The 20,247-nt window shown below is 31.8% G+C and overlaps 1 protein-coding gene across 1 annotated transcript; it reads left to right on the top strand.

Moving 5' to 3' along the window:
- The first annotated feature begins 15,118 nt into the window (after positions 1 to 15,118).
- Positions 15,119 to 19,749, top strand: LOC110801343 (myb family transcription factor PHL11). Its single transcript, XM_022006694.2, has 6 exons — positions 15,119 to 15,589; positions 17,792 to 17,868; positions 18,000 to 18,063; positions 18,156 to 18,252; positions 18,650 to 18,719; positions 19,173 to 19,749. The coding sequence occupies exons 1-6, from the start codon at positions 15,409 to 15,411 to the stop codon at positions 19,533 to 19,535; spliced, it is 852 nt and encodes a 283-aa protein (XP_021862386.1). The 5' UTR covers positions 15,119 to 15,408; the 3' UTR covers positions 19,536 to 19,749.
- Positions 19,750 to 20,247: the final 498 nt, after the last annotated feature.

The following is a 20,247-nucleotide window of genomic DNA, read 5'->3' on the forward strand; positions in this document are numbered from 1 at the left end:
CTCTCACATCATTGATTCATGTCGCTCCTTAATCAATGGTAGTCAATGGGAGGTCCATGTTTCTCATGTGTATAGAAAAGGAAACAGAGCGGCGGATTGGCTGATTGCCAACCTGGGAGTGACTCACCCTCATGGAATTGTGATCCTAGAGGAGATATCTTATGCCCTTCGTAGTATTTTAGATGAGGACATTCGAGGTGTAGCCTTCCCACGACTCATTCCTCCACAGCTAACTTTCTTTTTGTTATAGCTTAGTTTCTATTCTTGTTGTTTTGTCTGCTTCTTTGGAATTTCTTTCCCCTAATGAATAAAAAAAAAAAACTTTAAAATACCCCTAGGTGCACGGTGCACCCGGGTGTACGTAATAATTTTCAAAAATATAAGGTCAAACTCATATCACAATAACCATTTTACTATATAATAAAGTAATCACCATAAGATTTTCCGAAATACACGTGTTACTTTCTTAGCAAAAAAATTCCCGCCTAAATTTTTTGTTTTAACAATTTTTTCTTTCTCCTTTATTTCATATAATTTTTCTGCATTTTTAAAAAAAACAAGGTAGTTGTGATACATATCTTGACCTTTTATTTGTACCTAGCCAAATATTTGAAGAGGCAGTTGCAAGGTTTTTAATTTCTTCTTGATATTTGGCGGTCAAATGATAAATAAAATCAAGTTAATTTTTGAATTAAAATAAAAATCCTCAATTAATTATAAAAAAAACAAAGTAACAATTCTTATAGAAACGCGTACCGTTCAAGATGGTATGATTTTAAAAACTTTTTTAAATAAAGGATAAAATCCCTCAATTAAAAAAAAAACAGATAATTAAATCCCTATAACAAAATGTCTACACCTAGCTTCTTTTTTGAATTGAAAAGAAAAAGTTGGTTATTTTTTTGTCTACACTATATTAATGATACCCGTTTATTTACAAATTGTATTGCACCGTTGTTATCCGAACAATATTCATTGCACCGTTTGTATACGCAAAAGCATTGCCCAATCATTTACAGAAAGTAATACAATATACTTGGATCACTCTCGTATATTCCGAATTTAACACAAATGTATTTGGATTATTGATCAATAGGAATGAGTAATATGATTTTTTGTTTTCATTTTCCTATTTTTTACAAAATTAAAAACCAACATATGAAAAACACAAATAATAGTTGGAAAATCTCTAATCAATCATCGGTCTAAAACAGGAACGGATCGTAAACTACGATCCGATCAAGTCTCCATACCAACTCTGGGTAAACTCTGGGTAAGTAGTTGGCATACTAAAATATAAACCCTTTGATAGACTCTCGTAGTCTGTCTGGTGACCGACCGGTACCCCTGGAAAGTCCTGAAATAGTTGGAGAATTTAAGATCTTCAATTGTTGCTGATGAACAGTTTTCCATGGCCTTACAAAGGGGTTCGGAAATCCAGCGGAGTAAATTGACGGAGCAATTGATCTGAAAAACCCTATGTATTTATCGGACATAGGGTTAGGCCGTTACGGTCATGTTAATAAGGTTTTTATCGGATATCTCTTTTGTTGGATATGGCGTTTATTGGACTGTATAATTATGGTTATTGGACATGGTCTTTATTGGACTGTACAATTATAGTTATTGGATAATAATTGTACAGTCTAATAGACATAGGGTTAGGCCGTTAGGGACTTAGGGTCATGTTAATAGTGTTTTATCGGACATGTCTCTTATTGGACATGGCGTTTTTGTAATCACGCTTTTGGTGTCCCCATGTAAAAAACTAAAATACTCTTCGGATTTCACTCTTACCTATTATTGAAAATCTGATTATTATTATTTTAAAAAATTGATTAATTAGTCTTTTTCACGGCAAATAATTACCTATATTAGCTATATAATCTTTGATTTTATTATGTTAATAAATCACGTCAAATAATTACCTATATTAGTAATATTTTTTTTATTATGTAATCAATCACGACAAATAATTACCTATATTAGCTAGCTAATTATACTCCTGTATATTAGTTGTCAAATATACTCCTACAAATCAATCTTCAATCAAGCAATGTAAGTAGTATATATTATGTGATTAACATCAATGCAAAACACATAATTCCATTAATTTCTGAAATATAGGATTCATCTTTATGTCATTTTCTGTACGTTAGTACTACAATTTAGATTTTTTCGTCATATAGTACATGTATTACATTGTTTCACCATGTAAATTCTTTTTTTATCTAGAGATTATTATAGCTAATTTTTATTCATATGAGCATTTTGAACAAATTTTCTAACATATTATTTATTGTGATATAACACAATTTTTAGTTTTTATTTATCGCACGCATAGCGTGCATATAAGGCTAGTCTATAATACTACGAAGGGCTGAAGGTATCTCCTCTAGGATCACAATTCCATGAGGGTGAGTCACTCCCAGGTTGGCGAGCCAATCCGCCGCTCTGTTTCCTTCTCTATACACATGAGAAACATAGACCTCCCACTGACTACCATTGATTAAGGAGCAACAGGATTCAATGATGTGAGAGCATTCTCCGCTGCTTGGATTTGAACTTTGAATAGCTTGTACACATGACGTACATATTGTCCAACTGAACCAGAAGTTTGTGTATGCATAGACTGTTAGCTAATTCTAAGCCCCTGTGTAGTGCCATTATTTCAGCTTTAAAGGCGCAACAACTACCTAGCGTGATTACAAAAATAACCCTCCCCTCTTGGCTTATATAATCGAGATGAGGACATTCGAGGCATTGCCTTGCCACGACTCATTCCTGCACAACTAACTTTCTTTTTGTTATAGCTTAGTTTCTGTTCTTGTTGTCTGTTCTGCTTCTTTGGAATTTCTTTCCCCTAATGAATCAAAAAAAAAATATATATATATATATATACCCCTACGTGCACAGTACACTCGGGTATACGTAATAATTTTCAAAAATATAAGGTCAAACTCATATCACAATAATCATTTTACTATATATTAAAGTAATCACCATTAAATATTCCGAAATACATGTGTTACTTTCTTAGCAAAAAAATTCCCGCCTAGATATTTTTTAAAACAATTTTTTCTTTCTCCTTTATTTCATATAATTTTTCTAGATCTTTTTTTTAAAAAAAAAAAAACAAGGTAGCTAGTTGTGATACATATCTTGACCTTTTATTTGTACCTAGCCAAATATTTCAAGAGGTAGTTGCAAGGTTTTTAATTTCTTCTTGATATTTGGCGGTCAAATGATATATAGAATCAAGTTAATTTTTGAATTAAAATAAAAAATCATACTTCCTCCGTCTTTTAATACTCGCAACGTTTGTTAGTTTCACGCATGCCAATGCACAACTTTGATCATTTATATCTTAAATTCTCTTTATGCAAAAATTATAAAAAGTTCATATTTTGAAAATATACATTGAGACGAATCTAACAAGATCCCACATGACTATGTTTTATCTTATATAAAAAGCACTAAGAATAGTCAAAGTAGATTATATGAATAGTGGCAAAAGTCCAAACGTTGCGAGTATTAAAAGACGGAGGAAGTATAATTTATGGTTCTTCTGGACCATAAAATAAAACTCAATGTAAGGACATTACATACTCTTATCTTAAAATTTTGAATCAACTCATATTTGTACAAGAATTCTTCCGTGAATAAACTAATATGTATATTTCATAATTCTGAAGTACTCAAACTACTGGTTGAGACGACAGTTCGATCGAAAAACTCTTTAAGAGTTTGATAATATCTCATCAATTTTGTGATATTGATATGCAAAACTTAAAGGGCTAGATGTTAAGAACATTATGTATAAGTTCTTCATGAACTCTTCTTATTTGCATGATTCATAACATGCTATTAAATCAACATTATATATATACTTCTTTCGCAACTATCCGCCCATTGGAGTAAGAAACTCCTCTTATAATATTCATAAAGTTGCAAATTCGTCTTACCATTCTTTGGATGCATATTCATATACGACATCATAATAGTTTTGAAACATATATAACTGGATAAATGAACATCATATTAAGGCACTATCAATAGATTAAATAACACTTATCAACAAATTATGACAGTAAATCAAATAGCACTGTCAACAAATTAAAAAGAAACCATTAACAGTGAAAAGTATACCAAAACGTGAACTACCGAATTATCGATTGCGGTGAATGATGATCGACAAAATTTTAAGATAAGAGTATGTAATGTCCTTACATTGAGTTTTATTTTATGGTCTAGAAGAACCATAAATTATATTATACCCTAAGTTGGACAGTGATTATAATTTATCATACATTGTCATGAAAGTATGACTAGAGAAATTTTGATCAACATTGATGATTACTACTACTTATGACCTCCAGAAGAAGGTTTATATATGTCCAATGTGAAAGGATACATTTTGTAATATTATGTACAAGAAAGTATATTATTATTCCAGATATTATTTTCAAAAGGTTGGTGATATAAATACTCACCTAGTGCATACAAGTGAACGTTTGAAAATTCGACTCAAATTGTGGAGAATCAATTTCCAAGGAGCTTCATGTTGCTACATTTGGAAAGTTATCAACGGTATTAGATTTATTGAACTAGAAGATCTCAAGTGATGTATTCATCAGGGGGAGAAAATACGCGTTGCACTCTTTTTCCCTTAACCGTGGTTTTGTCCCATTGGGTTTTCCTGGTAAGGTTTTTAACGAGGCAACATCCCAAGCGTATTATGATGAGTGTTGTACTCTTTTTTCCTTCACTAAGTTTTTATCCCACAGGGTTTTCTTAGAAAGGTTTTTAATGAGGCATCATCTCGATCATGTACATTATAGTTCCATTGTATTGTTTTAGATAATGGACATCCAAGGGGGAGTGTTATAAATATATTGTATTGTGGATGCCCATTATACCCTCGACATCCTTATCCTATATAATGTATGTATGTGTACATATGATGTGGATGAAGAATAAGAATATAACCGCTTGTTTCTCTCTTTCTCCCTCTCCCTTTCTCCCTAATTTTATAATACTCAATTAATTATAAAAAAACAAAAAAAACAAATCTTATAGAAAACGGGTACCGTTAAAGATTGTATGATTTTAACAACTTTTTAAAATAAAGGATAAAATCCCTCAATTAAAATAAAAAAAAAAACAGATAAATTCCTATAACAAAATGTCTACACCCAGCTTCTTTTTTTAATTAAAAAAAAAGTTGGTTATTTTTTGTCTACACTATATAAATGATACACGTTTATTTACAAATTATACTGCACCATCGTTATCCGAACAATATTCATTGCACCGTTTGTATACGTAAAGACATTGCCCAATCATTCACGGAAAGTAATACAATATACTTGGATCAGTCTCTTGTATTCTGAATTTAACACAAATGTATTTGGATTATTGATCAATAGGAATGAGGAAATTGATTTTTGTTTTCATATTTCTATTTTTTACAAAATTAAAAACAACACATGAAAAACACAAATAGTAGTTGGAAAATCTCTAATCAATCATCAGTTCAAAACAGGTCAGGATCGTAAACTACGATCCGATCAAGTATCTCTACCAACTCTGGGTAAGTAGTTGACATACTGAAATATAACCCCACTAATCGGCTCTCGCAGTCTGTCTGGTGACCGACCGGTACCCCTGGAAAGTCCTGAAATAGTTGGAGAATTTGTTGTTCAAGCTGAACAATATCCCCCAACTATTCGCAGAAGGCACGGGTGATTGTACCGAGGAACCATTCGATCTTCCTTCAGGAAGATGTCTATGACATCCCGTCCTCACCGTCAACCTCCATCAGCTCTCCCCCTCTCAAAGCTACTCGGATATATATTGTACCTGCAAAACAAATACAACTCTCAGCCGCAATTGCATTATCACAAAGCAAAACTCTAACAACCAAATTCCAACTCGGTTTTAAGGTTAACATTATGTACCCTTAGTATCACTCTATTAATATTATTATGATATTGATTTTAATATAATTTGGGATGAGTAAGTTTGTTGTGTATAATTAATAATTATTTAATTAGGTTATGACATGTATAACATAGGTGTTACTACTTTTGTTTACGAAATATTATTAATTACTCGTAAACAATAATTTATAAATAAAAAATATTTTTAATGAAATAAAATTGATAAGATACAAATACAAAATATTTTTAATGAAATAAAATTGATAAGATACAAATAAAAAAATGTGAAACACATGAGATACAATTTGTTTGAAAGCTACTACTCTCTTGACTTGACTTTTGAGGTTATTGGTACTAGAATTGTGGTTTTGATTAAAAATATTTATATAAGTATTGTTAAATTTTACAGGTACCATCTCCATAAAAATTATTGAAATAACAAGGGAAAAAAATTATATATATTCATGAAACTATATTTTTTCTAATAAATTAGTCATCTAACAAAAACATAAAATATTTGATTACATATATTCCAATTTCTTCAAAGAAACATTTTATTCAGTATAGATATTTATTTGGAGTTGTTATGATAGAAGTATGATTTTGATTTATTAGATATCTCTCATTCACATTTTTTTTTCTAATCCACTATTGCATGTGAAATTAATAATTAATTGATTCTTAGCATTTATCCGATTTTGGTAGTAAAAATGTGCAAAAATAATTCTGAAGTGACACATATAATTTTTTTATATTATTTTTAAATAAATTATGTAAATAAGTTGTACGGGTATGGAGGTATTGACGTATAATGATACAACGAAATTTCTTTTACTATTGTAGTTTTTTTTGCTAAGTCATTATGTAGGTTAAGAGTTTTAGGAATTTTTTAAATTTTTTTTGTAAAATTATATTATTTTTGATTCTTTCCATATATTTTTCTGGTCATATTATACCCGACAATATAGAATATTAGAAGAAAAATAAATAATTATGTTTTAGAAAAATTAAGAGTTAGAACGAAAATACATTTTCATTATTAATTATCGTTTTAGTTGGTCAAATTCGGACATGAAAAATCCAGATCTGTAGTTCTCATTATCGACAAAGTCCCAAACCTGTCCTTAAATGGTGATGGCGAAACATAGAGAAACAAAATATCGATAGAAAGAGAAAAATGGCGGAAAAATCGGAGAGTGGCCGGCGGCAAAATAAGATAGGGGAGACATCGTCAATTGGGAAGAGGTGGTGGTGGTGGCGACACATATGAGAGATGAAATGTTTGGTGGAGCAAATGTAAGAGAAATATAAGAGGTGAAAAATCTAAAAATGTCCCCAAATTAAACTAGCTATTATATTAAATGGGTTTTCTTTCTATTTTCCTCTTTCCCTTTGTTTTTTCATTTCATTTACCTTGTTCGAACTAAACATCCCCTATTATATTATATACTTTGTATTACAAACGTTTGAGGAGTGAAAATTACCATCAACATTATCTCCAGTACAAATAAAAAAAGTGTTCAAAATTCAACTAAAGACGAGATCATGCTAGAATGCCAGAGGCGAAGCTGCTTTGTGGTCCAAAGGGACACCGACTCCTATCATAAATCAACAAGTCTTGATGTATCTATATTTCTAGTAAATATTGCTCCAGCGTTAAAAATTTTTGTTTGGCAATTATTACATAACGGTCTCTCTACCCGGGATAACTTCTCATATCATCATATAAACATTAATAATAGTTGTCCTTTCTGTGCTACTCCAAGAGAAACACAATTAAGACCATCAATTTTTTCATTGTCCGTTTGTTAGAGAATATTGGGATGCAAACGCCTCAGTTCGATGGCTTGACACTCATCTTCGATCTTCTTCTGTTCTTACTCTTTTTCGTGAACTCCGTAACAATATGACCATACCAGCTAAAAAGATCATAACTTCTATTTGGAGTATTTGGAAAACACGTAATGCTCACTTTTTCAGACAATCTCCTGTCTCATCGGTGCAAATATACAACAGAGCTTTTAGGATCTTTACAAAATGGAATATGCGTACACATCTTGATTCATTAGATGTTAATGTTAATAATAATGCTCTTCAAAGTTTCCACGTACCACGCAAGTTGATTGGATACCTCCGACCCCTGGTATTGTGAAAATTAACTTTGATGGGTCAGTTTGTAACAACTCTGGAACAACCGGTGTAGTAATTAGATACCACCTAGGAAATAATAGTGTTAGTCGAATCTACAATCTTGGAAACTCCTCTCCACTTCTTGCTGAAGCAACAACTCTTCGTAATAGTTTTCTCTTAGCCATCGAAAAAAAAAAATATACAACATGTTTTCATTGAGGGTGATAATTTATTAATCATAAACATTTTGCAGGGAAAAACTCAATGCCCGTGGAAGATACATGTATTAATGAATGATATCAAGCAGCTTTTGAATAATTTTGATAGTATTTCTTCTCGCTACATTTATAGGGAAGCCAATCTCGCAGCAGATTATGTTGCTGCATGCTTTAGATCATCGCATACAAACGCACCAAGAAATTGACCTATACATAGATAGTAAATTTTCTTACTTTATCTTTAGACAAGTTAGGATATGGTCTTGAGAGAAGACTATCCTAACTTTTATTATATCTTTTTTTTTAAAAAAAATATTTCTAGTGAATAAAGACAATGAGATAAGGTCCTCTGATAATGACTGAGAACAAGGGTTTTCTTGTGGAAAGTCAATGATATGGTTCAATTCCCTGATACACATTTCACTTTTCTTCTTTCTTTTCCCATTTTCTTTTCTTCTTTCTTTCAAAGATTATTTCCTTCATCATTTATTTCCCAAATGATACTTACAAAATTGTTTGTCTTTAAAAAAAATTCTTATTTTCTTTATTAATTTTACTGTATTATTTACCATTTCTAATTAAGAAAATTTCTTATTTTCTTTATTAATTTTAATTGGCTATTTTTATAAAATATATAGTTAAATACTACAAAAAAGAATGAAATTGTTGGCCCCCGTCGAGATAGGTTCCTGGCTATAACACTTGAACGTCTAAAATTGTCATAGAAGTTGGTTTGCTTCTCATAAATGAGCCGAGAAAATCGCACATGCAAGGAGCCAACTCAACACCCGGGCCGGGTTTTCAATAGGTTCAGTTAGGAACTTAGGACCGTACCCAACCAAGATCTTTCTAGCTACTAACGTTGTTTTATAAGTGTATGACTCGTGGGATAAACGAACTAAAAGGGCATGCATGATGGGGCTGGGCGGGTAATACAAACGTGAGAACACACATCTTTGACAAGGGGGGAAACTGCGGGTAGAGCGGAAGCTTCGACATGCATTGATGCTCTTAGGTGGACTACTAGTACGTCGGAATGTTAGGAATATAATGGTCGAAACAGATTCGACATTTCTCATAACAGGCCTACGACATGGATTGAGTCTAGTCAAACGTTCCTACTATCTGGACCTTAGGGACATCAGGACAATGAGTTGATGACCGAGTCCTCTTTCCCAATGTCTTAAGATGGATAAAATACGATTTTAAACGGCGCATGAGAAAGCCAGAATGTGCAGAATGTTTTGGGATATAATTTCACTTAGGCTCTGTCTGTTCGATTTTATTTTGTTTGAATTTATATTATCTGAACCTATTTTATCTGAAATAAACTTATTTGTGTGTGAAAATGTTTGAAAAAAAACTTATTATCTCTAAATTTACATTAATGAAACCTTTCTAAATTTATTTTATCTAAAATAAGTCAAATATGTCAAACAAAACTAAGCCTTAGTTTTGTTTTAACCTATAATTGTAAACAAAAAAAATCTCAACTTTTGGAGGAGGATCCAACCCTCTGGCAGCAGCCTCCCGGCAATCATGTGCGCACCGTTTTCCGACACAATTAATCCAATTTTGCTGACGTTACTTCCGAATATTCTGTCCGGCAATTCCATGCATGAAAATTATGATTCGTACCATATTTTTTTTACTACTCACTCTCGGAATAATCGCACTATTTAAATTGAACATGTTCCGGGTGTAGAATGAAAACAGCTGACTATGGAATACTGGATTCCTGTCGAGAGTGCCGATAACAGAATGGATTAACTAGCCTCGGGGGTGGTTCGAGGATCCCCTCCGATGCTTAAGTAAGATTACTGAGAGATTAAGAGATGATTAAGAGATGATTAGAGAGTAAGAAAGAAGTGTGTTTAAGTGTTTGTGTACCTCATAGCAATAAATGAGGTGCTCCTTATATAGACCAATCCAAGGGTACGATCGGGTAGATCCCTTGTGGTTAGATAGCGACCTGTTGATAGTGACCCTTGGTTGGTTGTATTCATGATAATGCCGGAAGGGGTCTTGCAAATAATGCCGGTAGAGGATATTTACCTAAGATGACCAGATTACCTGCAGGTTAAGTTTACATACGGGGAGTTCTGCCGGTACCAGGTGGTGCCGGTAGGACACCCCGTACAGAACACACTTTTGATTTTATAACTTAACCCATCAACATATTTAACTACATAATATAAAAATTTATACAATATATTAATATTTTAAAAATATATATATTAAGATGAAGTCAATCATATATTACGGAATATATACTACTCCGTAATATTTATTTTTATATACTAGAAATAAAATAGGGTCAAAGTAAATTATGTAAATAGTACAAAAGTCTAAACGGTGTAAATATTCTACGGAAATGATAAAGGTCGCAACATGGGACCTTTAAGCCGTGTTACAGTGGTGACATGGCACGCCTATGTGTCATAAATGTATTTGGAAACTAAAATATTTAGATTATATGACCTATTATACATGTCATAAAAAAGGTAGGAATATCTTAATATTCTAATTTACAAATTGAATAATATAATTTTTTATTTCAGAAAAATAATTCTAATTTGTATAGAAAATTAGAAAAAATACTTTTAATTATTTATATGAATAATATGATATAGGAAATTAAAATAAAAAATACATTTACTAATTTATACTTAGATTAGTAAATCATTACAGGCAATAGGTCATATAATCTTAACCTATGCGACTATTGACACTTGACAGAAGTTTATTTCAATGAGAGGCAACCTATGCGATTACATGCAATCATTACAGGCTACCAAGGTTAACCGTACATTAGAAAGTTACATGTTATAAAATTGTTGTACACTTCATAATGCAAGGAAGCCTGTAATGATTGTACATTTCATAAGGTTAACCAATTAGTAAATGTAATGATCGTTCCATACAGTGATACACGTTACCAAGGTTAACCGTACATTAGAAAATAAAAAATTAGGAAAATGATTTGTCTTTATTGGTTTACTGGGTTCTTCTTCTTCTTCTCTAGATGGGATGATGATAATGGTGCGTGACTAAATTGATGTATTTTTAAATTAAATAGATGTATTTTTTTAATTGCACAAAAATATATTATTAAATTATAATTTTTAATATTTTAATGTGTAATTTATGAGATGAAAGGAAATATATATTTACTATGAATGTAATAAATATTTGTTTTTTTTTTTTTTTTTTGAAGGGAAGATAGCACGGGCATTTTATTAGCTCAAATCAATTTCCGCCAAAGTTGTGATACTTTGGGGAAAAACACCAATACAAACATATTCAGAATTATCACGAGTATCCCACCTTGCCACTAGATGAGCTAATAAATATTTGTTTCCTTCTTTGTATTGATTGCCTTATTTATATAATTTCATAGTAAAAATATTGAATTGATAGTAAAAATAAATTGATGACACAGCCTACATGGTGCTTATTTGTACCAATGAAATGCCGACACGTAAGATTGCGACAACAAAATATTGTCGCAACTTGCGACCTATATCATCGCCCAATATTTTAATACGGAGCAAGTAGAATATCACATTATCTATATACTACGTACAAAATAACCCTTCAATTCTCTAACTTTTTCATTAACCATACGATTCATTTCAAACCCTTGTGATTAAGTAATCTATGGTATTAAGGCATTAAGCCAATGGCCTAGAAAATAATCGTGGACAAGACAACATGGCATTGCTTCTTGCCGCCTCTCGGTTTTTTCGCCGTTTTTCTCTCTACATGTTTTTTTTATATATATATTTCTTTTTTTTATGTTATTTTATTTCTTTTGTTGTTTTGTTCCTTGTTGGGAAAATTGTCAATTATTATTGCATGTGGGATTTACATATTTATATTAAGTAATGTGGTAATGATTAAAAGAGATTATTACTCCTAAAATTAGATATGAATAGGGGTAATTAAAGCATTTATTAATACTACATTAACTTGTACTCCCTCCGTCACGGAATACTTGACCTGTTTTCCTTATCGGGCCGTCCCTTAATACTTGACCTGTTTCTAAAAATGGAAATATTCTAACAATATTATATTATTTCTCACTCCACCCTTATTAACCCACCTACTCCCTACTCCATACAAAAAATAATTAAAAATTCAACCCCTACTCTCCCCCAACCCCACCTCTTAACCCACCTCCCACTAAATACATTAAAATAATACCCCACTATCAACTACTATCTATTAAATTAAATAAGTCAATTCAAGTTCGTTAAACTCTGTGCCGGTCAAACCGGTTCGAGTATTCCGGGACGGAGGGAGTATGAAGCACTCAACAATCTAGTTTATAGCTTGGTATATCGTATGTAGTTATGTACTTAAGTACCTAGGTTTCCCATGTTGATTAGTTTCATATGAATCGATTAGTGCGATACTCAACTTCAATAGAGAATTTAGAGAGGAAATTATATTTTTATTTCCAAAAAAGACATAAGCCAAATCCCTAAGGTAGAATAATGCAATCTTGTAATCAATGTACTCCTTGGCACGAGGCTTAAAGTTGAGTCCTCTCAATAAACCAAGTGCATTTTAAGGAATATTCCATTTATCCCCGATTCTCCTCCCTTCTGAAAATGAAAGTGAAACGAGAGAGCCACAAAGACAACAATGTAAAATGATGGACTACCATCATTGAGAACTTTAACTAAATCTCAATGTTGCATGCAAAACTAGTTAGCCTAGAGACGATGGCAGTTCTTGGCCAAAAAATCATGATGGGTCAAAGTTTAAATTCAACATCTTACCGAGTATATATGCATTTAATCAGTATATATGTCACCAACATACTATATACTATTCGCAATAGTAGTCTCTCCGTTCCACTATGATGTTCCAATTTAAAATTTTGATACTATTCGCAATAGAAGAGAATCTTCTAAATTATTTACAATCATAAGAAAAAAACGTATTCATGTGTGATTTTGTTTGATTCGTCTCAATGAATACTTTGATAATATCAAATATTACTCCGTATATTTTTGGCTAATGTATAATTAGAGATATGAATGATACAATATGTATTGATAAACATGAAAAGTGAAAATTGAAACATCATTATGGAACGAAAATAGTATATTTTTAACTTATGTAATTAATTAATAGTTTCATAAAACTTATTAGAGGCTTGACTTTAAATGACATCGGTAGAAGAACCTCCCATGTCTAGAGGGTTAAATTGAACAAGTGATCATATGCATGGTTTCATGAGTCATGACACATTGACACTGTCGGTCAGCTCATGATTATAAAAAGAAACCTTCATTAATTATTAATTTCTTTTAATTAATAAATAACAGACTTTGTCTTCCCTAAACCATATACAAATACAGTTCTCTGAATCTTGTACAATATCCAAGCAACACCACCGTTGAATCCATGTATTTATACATAAGTTTATATTTTCTGTCAGTATATATCTCTCAAGATTACGATTCCCCACCCTTATTATTGTTAATTCGATCAATTTTGTTTTTAATTAACCATGAAAAGTACAAAGTTAGATATCCTCTGATCCTTAATTACAAAATTAGTGCTAAATTATTGTAGAAATGTTTTTGTAAACTGAATTTGGGTCTATAATCTATATCTTCATGAACATATATAACAAAAGAACCGTAAATCATATAATGTAAGGTATGACAAAGGCTATTATTTGTATCCATGTGCTCGATCATAAATAATAAATTACAAGCTAAAGTGCATACTCTCTCCGTCCCATTCGACCTGTTTTGGCCGGATAAGCTTGCTAATGCACAACTTTGACCATCAATTTCTTTAACTACGTATTATAAAAAACTTATAAATTTTTTAATATTTTGAAAATATATATCAATATGAAGCCAACAATATATTATATACTAACATTTGTTATCATATACTACAAATAAAATAGGGTCAAAGTAAATTATGTGAATAATGCAAAAAGTCAAAACAGGTCGAGTATTAAAGGACGGAGGGAGTAGATCGTAATACGGAGTAGTATTTTTGTTGCATATGTATTTGTACAAAGTTCAATAATCGGGTTGTCGCATTATATAGAAAATTACCTTTGAAACAAATAATGTTACACAGAGTATATATACGTTGCAACTGGTTGTACATATAAAATTATCTTTTAGGACTATAAGTATATGATGATGATGTAGCATAATAAGTGATTATGTTATTATGGTCCGGGCCGTCCGGCCTTACAATAAAGTGATTATCTTTTGTGTTAGAATATGATTTGAATCAGTCAAGTCGATCTCCTTCGAACAATCTACCACATGGGCCTCGTTGTCCGATCATCTAGTTGGGGTCTAGGGACGACACATCCTGGTTTAAGGGTTCGAGGACGCAACATGCATGGTCATAACTTTGATATAGTTTTTAATTTATACTCCCTCCGTCCCTTAATACTCGCACTGTTTTGACTGAAAACGCTTGTCAATGCACAACTTCGACCGCCAATATCTTTAACTGCATATTATAAAAACTTTAAAAAATATTAGTATTTTGAAAATATATATTAAGATGAAGCCAACAATATATTATATATTAACATTTGTTTTCATATACTAGAAATAGAATAGGGTCAAAGTGAATTATGTGAATAGTGCAAAAAGTCAAAACGATACAAGTATTAAGGGACAAAGAGAGTATTTCTCGAGATCGATCAGTCATATTAGTGAACGTAACAAACACATTATTAGTGAACCACATGAAATGTACGTTATATTTATTATTTGTTTTCATTAATCTTCTTACATCCAATTATAACACCTAGTTTACTTTTGTTTCTTGATTGGGTTGACCTTGTTAGTTGTAACCCCTCGATCATTTGTAGCATTGTACACAAAAAAAAAACATTATAAAGGTTTGAACTTAGGGGGGTTTACAACTTAAAATCTTAAATATATGGAGAATGGAGACAAATATATTTATTTTATGACAGAGAAACATACGGAGTACTATATATATTAAGCTAAGTGCCTAAGGTTACATTGCTTGTGAACTTAATTTGTAAATTAATATATTGTGTGATCTAAAACATTTTATATAGACATATAGAGAGAGAAGAGAGAAGAAAAACAGAGATGGAGGGAGGAATGGGCGGAGTATACGGCGGCGGAGACGGCGGAGGGTATCCGTACCACCACCATGAAGCGTTGGAAGGTGGTGTTTTCATGTCAAGGGACCCAAAACCAAGACTACGGTGGACTCCTGATCTTCATGAACGTTTTGTTGATGCTGTTACCAAGCTTGGTGGACCCGACAGTATGTCATTTTTCACCTCTTTATTTATTTATTTATTTATTTAATTTATGAAATTATCAAAGTGTAATTTTTATGAGTTAGTTTTTGTAAATGTATTTACTTTTGAGAATAGTTTTAGTTTGATTTACTTTCTATAATGAAAATAAGAAATGTAATTGATCAAATGAACTTTCTAGAATCAATCACCATAAGACAAATTATACGAAATTAACCATGTATTTGATCATCAAATCACTAAATTATCGGGAAAGAAAATTGAAAACTTTGTCAAATGTGTTTCAGCCAAGTCAATCAATGTTTAGTATAGAAATTGGAATTGGGATGAAGTATTTATAAATTATTTACCATGAATCACAATATTCAACATTAGGAACACAAATATAAAATGGAAAAGTTACACTTACACACAACAAATTAAATTACGTAACAACTAGTTTTGCCGAGCAGTCCCTTATGGTTGTAACTTGTGATTGTTGTAAGACTTGTAGGTTGTAACTTTCGTCGTTGTGGCATGGTGTTGTAGTACTTCATTCTTAGCTATGTTACTTGGATATGGATATGTGTCTAAGTGTCTGACTCGGCTACTTTATGAAGAAAAAAAATCCTGATTTGGTCCAAAATAAAGTGTCTAGCGTCTGTACCCGTGTCTAAATGTTGAGGATCCGACGCAGATACTTTGAGGTGAAATAAAGAGCCTGGTCATAATTGATTTAGTGAGACTTTAAAAAAAAAAAAAAATTAGACTAAACATTGGTGTAGTGAATGTGGTCATGATCTTCTTATTGGGGTGGTTTATTAATCTTAAATTAAATTGAGAATGAGAATAATTAATCCCATAATGAGGAACATAAAAAAAAGTGGAGTTGATATGGGAACAAAACATAAAGAAAGATACTTTGTAATTGGAGTAGGTGAATAAGCCTGCACCTTAAATTTAAGCATTGTAGTTTTAGGCGTACACGTATACTTAAAAGTTAAAAGACTTTGCCTAACACTTGGAAGCTCAATAATAAATTTAGTTTAGCTATCTATACTAATATATTAAAAGGCGTTGCGAAAAATGTTTATGTATCACATAAAACTCTCCTGTTTATGCCACATCATCCACTCACCAAGGTTATGTGATGTTATTAACAGCCAAAAATCAATACAATAAGGTTCGAACACAAGACCTCAAGTTTGGAGAAAAACTCTCATTACCATCTTAACCAACTACTAATTGTTATTTATCCATACATGTTAATTTATAATACATGTTAACATGAAGTCTAAAACAACTAAATTTTTATGTTACTTCTTATTTGTATAGACTATATTAGAATAAAAATAACAGTTACAATATTAGGAAAACCGTGAATTAAACAATTAAAACATAAGGAAAATTACTTTGCATGGTGAAGGTAATGTACATGTGTAGTTGATGAACTTAATGAATCTTTTCACTTTTATGGTCTACATGTATCTTAGTCAAATATTGAGTTGAAAAAAAATCGAACTTTAGTTATTCAAAGTAGCAACCGGGGCATCGCCCGGGCTACACACTAGTTATTCTTTTATTAGAGGACGGATTAACGAACAAAAGTACATTGAACAACCATGATTAGTGATTACTCATAGATTATTAAGTATGAATTACATGATAAATAACCTTATGGCTAGTACTCCTACCAAATACTATCTCTGTTCCTAAATAGTTGCACCATATATTTTGACGTTTGACACTATTCAGTATTCACTTATATACAAATATTACTACTAATTAATTATGTAAAATGTTTCTCGTATTGGGCTTATGTTAACGTACATTTTAAATATGTTAACTTTTTTATAATTTTACTAATACATCATTGTAACTTTAAAAGTATTAGTGGTCAAAGTTATGAAAGTCAAATGGTGAAATGATTTTGACACATTTTTATGCCAAATCGTGGGTCGTGCCTGTGCCACATTTTTATGGACAAAGCACAACAAAACACGGTAAATTTAGTAAAAAATTGGCTTAGATACGACGGCCCGGCCCGAGGGCACGTAAGCATGTGGCCCGTTACAAATTTTACACAACCTTCTTCAAACGCTATTGACATGGGTCGGGCCGGTTCAGTCCCACGGGCATTGAGCTCAGCCTGACGCCCAACCCAACCCGCCCCACCCCACATCCATCTTTACACGGAAGTGAAATATAATGTTCCTACATACTTGCAGAAGCAACTCCTAAATCAGTGCTGAAGTTAATGGGACTAAAAGGGTTGACATTGTACCATTTAAAGAGCCATTTACAGGTAAGTATAATTACATGATCACTTGGTTATTGCTTCATTTTTAATTTCCCACTAATTTTATCTAAATTATTATTAGTTTAATTTAATTACTCACTAAATTGTTTGTTGATGAATGATGATACTGTTTTTAGAAGTACAGGCTAGGACAACAGTCCAAGAAGCAAATAACTTCTCAAGGGAAAACAGACTCCTTTTGTAAGTTTCATTTCTTTCAATTAATAATTATACTTTGATTTATTTCAATGATTTTGTTCTTACAATTTTATGCAAATTTATTTTTCATGAAGTGCCGGGAAATTCATATTCAAGATACAGCCTTCATTGCTCAGAGGCGAGTACTAGTGGAGCTGGCATCGGTTCGTCAACCGGCAATTATGATTTAGGGTATGTGTTAGACCTGATCATCTATAGCGTGGCCCGAAAAAGTGCGGGTTTGGGCAACCTCAAAAACTATTTTTAGACCAAAGCCGGGAAAACCCGTTTCGGCGCGAAAAGCCTGTACCAAATTTATGGGTTTGGGTATGAGTTTTTGTGTTAAATTCGAGCCCGACTAGAATTTTGATCACATATAATATGTGTCTATGTACCTTTGATCATTTCTAAACAGTTCATTTACACCGTCCCTAAATAACATGCCACTTTAAACTTAAAAACATTGGCAATTTCTAATTTTCTACCATACAAAGGCTTTTTTTTTTGTCGTTAATAACTTGGTGTTGTTAATAACTTGGAGAATCGGATAAATATGTATTGTTCTAATTTATTCTTCTGAATTGAACAGAGATGTACCTATCACAGAGACATTAAGGAGTCAGCTTGAGGTACAGACCAAATTACAAGAACAAATGGAGGTGCAAATTTTTTCAAATCTTATTACCAATATACTTTCTCCGTCCTGCAAATGTTACACCCCCGTTCTGCAAATGTTACACCATGAAGAATTTTACGCTTCACAACACTATACATTGACCAGTAGTAATGTGTTTGATTCTCAATTGGTAAAAGTTATATAAAAGTTGATTTCTTGAAAGTATAAATCATGTTTAATCTAACAAGATCCCACGTGACGAGCTGCATATTTTTTCAAATGTTATTACCAATATACTTTTTCCGTTCTGCACATGTTACACCATGTAAAATTTTACGCTTTCCAACACAGTACATTGACCAGTAATATGTTTCATTCTCAATCAGTAAAAGTTATTTAAAAGTTGATATATCTTGAAAGTATAAATCAGGTTGAATCTAACATGATCCCACGTGACAATATTTCCTTACGTATAAATCACAATTCTCTATGACAGGTGCAACAGAGATTGCAAACAAGAATAGAAGCACAAGGAAAGTATTTACAAGCCATATTATGCAAAGCACAAGAGGGCATTTCTGTTGATCATATGAGCTGCCCAATTAGTACTAATAATAATCACAGTAATCAGGAAAACATATTGTTTAGTGGACATGTTAATAATAATAATAAGGAGATGAAGTCAGTTTTTGATCAGATTTACCCTGATCAGCAAGATTATAAGGGAGATTTGTTGAAGATTAAGCATGAAGCAGCTGCATCAGGAAATTATTGTTCCTTGCAATTGAACTTAAATAATGGGGGTACTACTACTACTAATAACAACAATTATGAGTTTGGTGGTGCTTATAGAAGATAGTAACATGAATTTGACCTAAGTTTTAGCTTCCTAATTACTTTAATTAATTAATTTGTCAATGATGTATATGCATGATGTAACACTATTACTCTAACTTGTAATTAATCATATAAGTATTTATGGTTTTCTTTTCATGGTGTAGTGTATAGTATGAAACTATGAAAGAGCATTATGCATTTATGTGTTCAGGTTAAAGCTATAGCTTATTTTGTTATGGGAATTGTAGAATTTGTTATAAGTCAATCTTTTTAATTAAAAATATAAAAAAAAAATACTCAATAACTATTAACGAGCAATGCTCGAGTCCAAACTTGAGTTCATCAGGGAGCTCCTAAGCTTTAAGCACAACCCGTTCGGCTTATAATACCAACCAATTATTGCGTTTCACCTATATCTATAGGCTATATGTCAAAATATTCCAAAATAAAATCATTACACTAAAGTGTGGAAATTCCTCGAAACTATGTGATTCTTCATTAAACTTCAATTGTTAAATATACAAATTCTTGAAGGATTGAAGTCAATGATAATTTCTTATTTACCTGAATAACTCGTTAAAGTCATTAACTACTTACTCTATATTTATAACGAGTGTACAATAAACTCATCGTGGATCTGGTTACTGTAAACCGATTGTCAAACCATATCCATGGATTCAACTCTAGAAGGGTACCACACCTACAATTTCCATACGTTGTCGTTTTGCTTATGT

Source organism: Spinacia oleracea, chromosome 6 (assembly GCF_020520425.1).
Source record: "Spinacia oleracea cultivar Varoflay chromosome 6, BTI_SOV_V1, whole genome shotgun sequence".
Classification (NCBI taxonomy): Eukaryota; Viridiplantae; Streptophyta; class Magnoliopsida; order Caryophyllales; family Amaranthaceae; genus Spinacia; species Spinacia oleracea.

What these genes read in the sequence shown, in the direction of transcription:
- LOC110801343 (XM_022006694.2), top strand. Translation starts at nt 15,409, where the DNA reads ATGGAGGGAGGAATGGGCGGAGTATACGGCGGCGGAGACGGCGGAGGG. An exon ending in ATTTAAAGAGCCATTTACAG is followed by an intron (nt 17,869 to 17,999) that starts GTAAGTATAATT and finishes TACTGTTTTTAG; the next exon opens with AAGTACAGGCTAGGACAACA. An exon ending in ACCGGCAATTATGATTTAGG is followed by an intron (nt 18,253 to 18,649) that starts GTATGTGTTAGA and finishes TGAATTGAACAG; the next exon opens with AGATGTACCTATCACAGAGA.